The sequence below is a fragment of the Pezoporus wallicus genome, unplaced genomic scaffold (genome assembly GCF_028554395.1).
Source record: "Pezoporus wallicus isolate ANWC-B61680 ecotype Strahan unplaced genomic scaffold, APGP_CSIRO_Pwel_v1 contig_4710, whole genome shotgun sequence".
NCBI lineage: Eukaryota > Metazoa > Chordata > Aves > Psittaciformes > Psittacidae > Pezoporus > Pezoporus wallicus.
In genome coordinates this window covers 5077757-5086790 of record NW_026640647.1, presented here as the reverse complement: position 1 = coordinate 5086790, position 9034 = coordinate 5077757, and the positions used below count along the sequence as shown (strand labels likewise).

The 9034-nt window shown below is 42.0% G+C and overlaps 1 protein-coding gene across 2 annotated transcripts; it reads right to left on the bottom strand.

The window, feature by feature from the left end:
• Window positions 1–3650: 3650 nt before the first annotated feature.
• NDUFB3 (NADH:ubiquinone oxidoreductase subunit B3) lies at window positions 3651–7499 on the bottom strand. Of its 2 annotated transcripts, none has more exons than XM_057419871.1 (3): window positions 7351–7499; window positions 5801–5948; window positions 3651–3899 (listed from the first exon to the last, which is right to left on the bottom strand). In XM_057419871.1, the coding sequence occupies exons 2-3, from the start codon at window positions 5944–5946 to the stop codon at window positions 3743–3745; spliced, it is 303 nt and encodes a 100-aa protein (XP_057275854.1). In that variant the 5' UTR covers window positions 5947–5948; window positions 7351–7499; the 3' UTR covers window positions 3651–3742. The 2 variants fall into 2 exon arrangements, with proteins under 2 accessions (XP_057275854.1, XP_057275852.1); XM_057419869.1 differs by having other exon boundaries at window positions 7334–7488.
• Window positions 7500–9034: the final 1535 nt, after the last annotated feature.

Sequence of the window (9034 nt, the reverse complement as noted above, 5' to 3'; positions counted from 1 at the left end):
GAATAAATGGTTGAGTGAATGATGTAGCAATTTAACACAGCCACTCCTTAAGCGATCAGTATACTCTCATTTACTTTTTCACTTACGCCTTAATTTATTTAAATTTTATATGCTTATTACACAGTTTTCATGATTTTCATATTTATAGGCAGGGTTTATGAATTGTATACAAGCTTTTTCATTGTTCCACTGTTTCAAAGCTAAAGTACTACATTGGCTTCATCTGTAAGTTCTCAAACTGAAACTGTAAACAAATATAATGTAAAACATACAGCATACCAGTAAAGTTAGATGTGATTGGGAAGAGATGGTACTATATGTTTCAATTTAGAGAGCGTTGCTTATAAATCTCTGTTTTGGACATGTCAATTGTGATATGCCTTCATAATAGGTTTGATCTATTTAATTTTGTAGATTCTCCTAGTTATATAGAACAAAACATTTTAATAATGCCTCTTAAAATACGAACTTTTATGCTGTGTATTTCAAAATCAGAGTTGGTAGGGTCAGGGTGAGTGCATTCCATGTGTGTATATAAATGGTGTCACTAGTTTTTCTTGTTATGTGTTGGTGTTGCTTTCATTATTACTAAAAGGCTAAGTCACTAAGGGAAGAGGCTGTTGTAAAGGGTTTTTCTTTTCCATTGGAACAATGGTAAAAGGATTATCTAACATCCAGATTTCAGATTTCCATTTGGCTTACAAATGAGAATAAAGAATGTATAGAGCACCTGTAAAATCAGTTCCCTGTCATACATGTTCTACCCATACACGTTTTCATACCCAAGATGAAATCAGTAAACTTAATTGGAAGACAAGCATGTTCCGTGTAAAACCCCTTGAGGCATACACTCCTAGCTGCATGTAGAAAATGCACTTGCATTGATGTAAATAGTCTTAGCTAATAAATACTGATCTGGGAAAGATGTAATTGTGGGGTAGAAGCTTGTAGTTTTAGAGCTCAACAAAGATTTTTGTAGGAAGGTTTTCAGGAGAGATTTAAAGGCAGATTAATATCGAATGCACACAGTTATAGTTTGCTGTTTAAACTGCAACTGCCTCTCATGATGAAATGGTTAAGCCCTGAAATAGGAATTCCAGAGACATCCAATTTATACTGCAATGTAGTCAGTACTGTATTTTGCTACTTCTCTGTAATATACAAATTTGGAAGATTATGCTAATGATGTAAGTATTAAAGGTAGCATTAGCAAAACCAATAGATAAATCACAAGTATCTTTGCAGGTGAACAGAAACAGGTCTTTGACTACCGATGGAGATGGGATTTCTACCTGCATTTCAGAAAATGAAGCATCATCAGTTCTGGTTTTCAGAACTTAAGATACAGAAAGAACTTGCTGATTGTGGTGTTACAGTCATGTATGTTCCTCACCTGCGGGTTCCACTGCTGTTTGTGACCCTGTTCTTTGCACTATAAAATATCTGTGCTGGTAGAAAGGCTGTTCTAATGTAAAGATAGTAATTGCTATGGTTACAGTGAAGACAGATTTGGTACTATTATTTTAATACACAGGAAATACTCCATCCCCAGGCAGGATTAGTGTTACAATATTGAAAAAATTTTACTTCACAGGTATTTTATGTATAATAATGAGACATATTTATATTCTACAATATTGGCAAAATATATTTATCATAATTCTTAAGCTTCTGCAACAGCTGAAACAGAGTTGGGGTGTGGGAGCAGCTAGTCAGCATGCAAGTACTGCACGCCAAATTCAAATTATAAAGAGCAGCTGAAGTAAGCAGCACAAATCCTCCACATCTGTTTTTCTGAACAGCTATCTAAAATTCAGTTACCTTAAGTTGTTTAGGCTTGGGCTCAGACAGAAAACAAGCAGTGAATGCCAGCCTTTTAAAATGTGTATCCTGGGTGGGACTGCCTAAGGGACAAATATTTTGTGCAATGGACCTTACCCCGTAGGCTCTTGATTTTTTTTTTTTTTCATTCAATAATGCAACTGTATAGGGATTCTTGAGAAAGAATTAGGCAAGAAAAGTTTGCCCTATGAACAGTGCCTTGAACAATGTCAGATGTGACAAATTCCACTGAACAGGGCAGTTGCACTCCCAAAGTAACAGATGTTGATGATTGGCTCTAAAAATAAAGCCCTGTTATGTATTCACACACAGCCTTCCTGAGCAAGATTTTATATATTAACCCACCCCACCCCCCACACTCTAGCTATGTTTGGTAGGACTTTCAAATCGTATGTAAACCTGCAATTTGTGACGTAACTTTACAGTTTCTTCACCATGGAAGTACACTATGTAATTGAGTAGTGGCATTTAGTTTCTCACTTGTTTGTCTACCAGTTTTGCTTTTCTGTTTAGTGACACTGATAGCCTGCTGTTGGGATTGAAAAAAATACATAGTACACCCTGCTTAGCTTATGTTAGTAATGGCATAACAACATTTACAATATGATATTTAGCCAATTCTAATTCGTAGTGCTGCAGAGGACATACACTGTAAACAGGCCCTTTTCTACTATAGTCCCCATTCCAGGCATTTTTAAAGTACTCCAAAAGCTGCTAGATAATTTAAGGAAAAAAAAAAAAGAAATGTGAAACAAATTACTGACTACGTTCTACTCTGTTTTGTGAATATGGCATTGAGGTAGCAATATAATTTTTGGATATTATATAGCAGATTATTTTGATGCATAGTGTCTGCCAATTCTTCAACAGGATTAAGTATAAGCTTTAGTATTTTCATATAGCATAAAGGTAATGGTTCTTTTTACTTAGAGGCACAGGAGTTAATAGTAACTGTCATGGGTTCAGCAGCAGCAGCAGTCATTTTTCTCCTTCTTAGGAGCTGGTACAGTGCTCTGTTTTGACTTTTGGCCTGGGAACAGCACTGATAACACCAATGTTTTTAGTTGTTGCTAAGTAATGTTTAGTCTGACCAAGGACTTTCTGAGTCTCATGCTCTGCCAGGGAGGAGGGGAAGCCAGGAGGAAGCAGAGACAGGACACCTGAGCCAAACTAGCCAAAGAGGTATTCCATACCACAGCATGTCATGCCCAGTATATAAACTGGGGGCAGTTACCTAGAAGGGCTAGATCACTGCTTGGGTCGGGTTGGGTATCGGTCAGCAGGTGGTGAGTGGTTGTATTCTCTTCCCTTGTTATTTCCCTTATCATTATTGGTGGTAGCAGCAGTGGTTTGTGCTGTACGTTAGTTACTGGACTGTTCCTATCTGAACCCGTGGGAGTTACATTCTTTCGATTCTCCTCCCCATCCCTCCAGGAGTGGGGAGGGGAGGAAGGGGGGAGTGAGAGAGAGACTGTGTGGATGGACTTAAACCACGACAGTAACAACTTCTAAGAAATGACAACTCATTCATTACCACTTACTAGGAAATAAACATTATTAAACCTGTAATTAATACAGTACAGTTTTTTCTCTTAATAACAACATGCTTCTCAATTTCATTTAATAGAACATTGGCAGGGCTTAGAAGAGCTGTCCTGATAGTTTGCTCTGTGCTTTAAAGGATGGTACAGAAAATCCAAAAGCGTATGTATGTCTTGGGCTTTTTTCCCCTGACTGAAGTCAGGTAAATTGCTCCAGCAATGTTTTTTGATCCTTCCACAAAAATATAATAAAAGCAAAGAAAAATGTTTTTGGCTGTGATAGTCTTTAATATGCATAAGTACAGAGTGAGACGCATGCTTATATATGTTTCAGCTAATTAAGTTGTCATACTTGATCTTCAGTGATGGCCCCCATTCTTCTTTGGAGGAAACAGAGTATATTCAATACCAAGAGCGATGACGAAGGCTGCAAATCCCCACTTAAGTCCCCTAGTAAAGACTTCTGTTAAGGTGACAGGTTTTGCAAAGCCACCCATGTATCTCCAGGCTTCATTACTAAAAGAAAAATAAAATCAAAAGAGTAAGATCAGTGGAGCCATTGTGATAAACATTAACAAGAATATCTTTGTTCCGGGAAAAAAAAAAATTTAAAAAAAAATGAAGGTGTTTCAACTAGATACACATTGAGACTGTACCATTTCTATCACTGAAATATCATTTAAGTAACAGGAGTCACCACATGTAAAATACATATTATTAACTATAACCCTTTATCCATGTAATTTGAGACACAAGCAATGCCAGCAAACAACATAATTGTAGTAAGCTCCCCCTAATTCTCTTCTCTTTTTTATTCTTGCTTGAAACAAAATCAGAACCTGCTAGCACAGGTATGGGATGGAATGACTGCAAAGGTTAGTTGTTGTACTAGATGGTATCTAGCATAGTTAAATCTTAAAAGGGACTATTTTTTCCAGTCATAGAAAACATCATAATCGGAAGGCACTTTCTGTTTTACAATACAACACTGAACTATGTTGGCATCTGAAAAGCCTACTAAAATTTAAAAAAAAAAAAAAAAAAGGAAAAAGTGTATTTGACTACTAAACTACAAAATATTTGAACCTTACACTGTTTTGCCTTACTGTTTTCAACCTATAGTTACTGAAATGTTGGTCACTACTATAACTGATTAAGTATTTATGTGTAGCACAACCAGTGTAATCCATAAACAGTTTGTCTCTCTTAAGGAGTGAAAAGTCCTTAAGAAAAGGAAAAAAAAACATTTGCACAAAACCAAGCAATAAAGTCAGAACCATCATTTCAGGAGAAGATACAGATTTTTTTTAAATAAGGTTCAAATACTTATATTCATAAATAACCCCTTGTGCAAGTGGCTTCTGTGACTTGGGATGAAGGCTTTTTGGCATGGAAAGTATCTTCTAGATGCTAATACAGGGTACTATAGGCTTAGGTTTCCAAATATGACATCTTTCACACAGTTTATTCTGTATTGAATATGTCCATTAATGTGTGTTTGCTACAAAGGTGGAAAGCTGATCCCCTGTTAAAAGGGATTTAATATACCAAAAAAGGGAGCCCTAGAGAGGGTTATATTTTCAAGACTTCTAGTGCAAGATACTAGTAATGCAATCTTCTAGATTACTGAAGTAAATAACTTCATACTTTAATTTCTCCTTCATTAAGGAAGATTGGCACAATACTTGTCCTATGGAACTGGAATATTACTTTACATAGAATTTGAAAAGTTCAGGAGGAATCATCTCATGCTTTGAGAGTTTGACTTTGTTCCTTATTTCAGCTCTTCATGTAATTGGCTCAATTCCCTTCTTTTACCAGAGAAGCATTAATTAATTTTTTATCTAGGAGGGGCAACAAATATTACACAAGCTCTTTTCCATTTTGCCGTTTTGCAGCACTTTGTGAACTTGGAGGTCTATGCACTAAAAGTCAGGTTAATTGACACTAGATATATGATGTTAAACTGTTCATTTTTTAAAAAATGTGAATAAGCCTACAACAATTTTGCCTGAAGCAAAGGAGGAAAAGAATGAAAACTAAACTGCTTGCACTCCCACGGAAATACAGGCAACGTACATTACATCAACTTCAACAAGATCTGAGCACACAACTTCTTTGCTGAAAAGGTACAGACTTACTCATGTGTGCAAGACCGAATACTACTTACATGTTTTAGTGGAGGAGGTCATCGTGCCTGTATCATCATGAAAGATCACAAAGTGCAAGGGTGCCTTGCAAAATGAGGCTGGTAAAGGTGATGCAAGGTGTGACCTCCATGCAACAAAGTAAATAAAAACTGAAGTGCTGACTAATGTATTCTAGACACATTTTCAGTATTTTTAGTAAAGAATAATCTGTACTGACCCAGTCCAGTTGACAACATGAAATTAAAATTCAGAGGCTCTTGCACTTACCGAGCCCATGGATCCCTAAGACCCCGCTTAGCTAGCTGTTCCTGGACCTTCTCTAGTGGAGTACCCTCTATCTTCCATTGCCTGTAGTCAGGGAGTTCAATTTTGCTGTGGCCATGGCCATGGCCATGTTCATTTCCATGCCCCATACCTACAAGAAAACATTTTTTTATTTCTCGGACAATATCAGATTACTTTCACACACCTGTAAAGAACAATACACTGTACAGGAAAACCAGGGAGGTTACAAGAAGTATTCCAAAGCAACTCACACTGCATACAAAGCATCTTCTGCACTGTACACAGTGCAGTGTAGAACAGAGAGCTAAGAGACTTTGTTCTGCATTTCAGAAGTTCATGATTAAGCACAATAAAGCAAACTGTGCAGACTTCAATATTACTGTGTTGTAAGTCACCACCACCATTACATTTATGAAGCAGATCTGTAAATTGTCCTTGCCAGAAAAGTGTCAGAAAAGTGTCAGAAAAATTACTGTTTCCAGTGTCTGTGAATGCTTTTTAGCAACACCGGGGCCCATCAAGTTGCAGACTTTCTAGAGTACATCAGAAAGCTCAGAGTTCAGTTTGGAAATATCCAGTTTGGGTATGGCAGAGCTATGATCACCAAGCTCTGAAGGAAAACATAAGACAAACAGAAGACTTGGCTCCTCAGCTCCTGTTAAGTTGCCACCAATTTAGTCAAACATCCGTGGCAATGAAGGGCAAGGAGATGCACCTTACCAGGCATTTCATGAGGCTGGGAAGTACATGCTTTATTTAGGTATACCTTTGAGAGAACTATGAAAATATTAAGGTTCTTACTAAAATGTGATAAAGGCAGATGGGAAGGAAAACATTTTCAGTGTGATCATGAAGGACTGTAAGAAAATAACGGCTTTTAAGTCTTTATTTTCACAAAGCACCTGAGACTCTTTGAGTTGGTTTCTTTGCCATTTTAATACATACTTGGTAGCAGATTCAATGTCCTTAATTTTTTCCAAGAATTGATTGTAATGTAATGGTGCAGAGAACACAGCTTTAAAGCTTGTAACTCTTGAAGACACCAATCGATGGAGACAAACACCGAGGATTCTCTTGCAGAAGGAAACCTGAAGACGAGCCCTAATGCAGACATCCCCCCAGAAGTTCCCACCGCATTAAACGCCAGAAGGCCCCTTTCCACACGGCAGGGGGGAGCTGCGCCCATGCGCACCAGCTGGCACAGGTTGCACTGCAGTACGGGCCGGGCACCCCTTGCCACCACCACCAAGGCCGAAAGGGCGCCCCGGGATGGGGCGGGCGCGCAGGATGCCAGCGAGGAGGCCTGGTAGCCCGGACGGCCCGTCTAACGGCGCCCGGGGAAGGGCCACGGCGGCTGCGCGAAGCCGGTCTGGCTCAGGCGCATAGCCCGAGCCGGGCAGACATCGCCGCCAGCAGTCCCTCCACTCCCCTCCCCGCACACGCACACACTCTCGAGGAGGTCAGGGCGCGGGCAGATCCCAGAAGGCGCCCAAGCCGGCCCCCTGCCCCTCTCACCGGCGGGCCCTGGGTACCTGTCCGCTCTGTGACCCTCCTTCAGAACGCAGCCGTCACCCGGAAGCGGAAGTCGGAGGGAGGACCGCCGCTACAGGAAGTGTAGCCAGCCACGAGGGTTCCGGGCAGGTTCCGTTCCGCTTTCTCCTGTGTCCTGGTGAAGGCAGCGAAGCTGTTGCTTTCCCCTCTGCTGCTGGCAGCGCTCCCGTCGCGGCTCAATGAGGCAGGTCCCGCACAAGAGCGCTGCCCAAGACCTGGGCGAGAGGGGGACGGAGACAGGCATGGAGGAGAGAGCGGCCAATCACTGCGGGGTTTGTTGGGGGCGGGAGCGGCCCAATGGGCGGGTGCATTGTTGAGTTGCGGGGTTGGCAGTGGCTGGAGGTGGTGGCGGCAGCGGAGGAGGAGGAGAAGAAGGATAAGAAAGAGAAGAAGAGGGTGAGGGGTTTGGTACCGAAGCCGTTGGGGGTAGTGTGGTGGCGTTGACGGCGGGCGCGGGGCCTGGGCCAGCACCAGGGCTCCCCTCTACCTTGCTTGCTCTTCGTTTGCCGCTGCCCGCCGGTCGCTACCGGCTGCGCAAGCAGGGACGGAAGCCCGCGGGGTCTGTGCGTGCGGGGGCGCCAGCCGCCGTTTCCCCCCGCCCCCATCTCCTGCTCTCGCCGCTCGCCGGGGCGCCGCGCTCGTCCTCCCCTTTCCCCTCCCTCTCCCCTCAGGCGGCGGGGGGAGCATACCCGCGCCCGGCGGTTATGTAAGCCCCGGGCCCGCTCGCCCCCGGCCCTGACAGGGGAGGGCGGCGGAACGGCCTCGGGGGCTGGGGCAGTACCCTCCCGCTGCCTGCCTGCCCGTCAGCCCTCAGGGTGCCCCTCGTCAAAGCAAGAAGTTTTAGGGAAATCGGAGGTGCTCGCAAGCTCTGGCATCAGGAGCAAGCTCCTGTTTTCCAGTGGATACATTTTAAAAGAGCATCGCTCTTTGTTTCCGTAGGAGAGCTGGGGAGACGTCCTGAGATTGCACTGAAAGGTAAGTGGAAGTTAAGAATTCTCTTGACAGCTGCTTCTTGAACGAGAAGGTCGCTTGGTTCCATTCAGCACCTGTCTCTGGGGAACTCGGCATTTTGCATGCTGTGCCTATGTAATTGTGAAGTGTCGTTTGCATTGGTATCGGGATAATTCATTTTTTTTTTTATCTTCCCCAAGGTTAGGTACACAGACCCTTTCCTCTGAAAAGAAGGTGTTCAAAGTTAACTACTCAGTGACTTAAAAAGGTTGAAATTATTCATCAATTGTTGATGAATCGATAATGCTGTTTCTTTAGAGCAGAATGCAAACTCTGTTATCTTAATTTCTAATGCTCTTAATAAGGACAGGAATAAGCACTACAGATTATGCTGGCTGAATTTTAGGATAGGCGGTTGTGCCCTTTTTTTTTTTTTTTTTAATATCCTGATGTAAAGCTGCTAGGTTTCAGGGTTTATTTTTTTTATAGGGATCCTGGGAATGCATGAGAAGAGTTCCAAGGGGGAATGCAATTATCATGTTATTAACAGTGAAACTGTTCTAAATAGTGTGCCATCTGTTTAATCCAGACTCCCTCTGTCTGGTTTCAGCATTGAATGTTTTTTACTGCAAGATCAAGTCTACAAGATTCAGAGCAGTCTCATCTCTGCAGATGCAGTGTCGGAATGAGAGGAGACACATTTGTTTTTCTGTA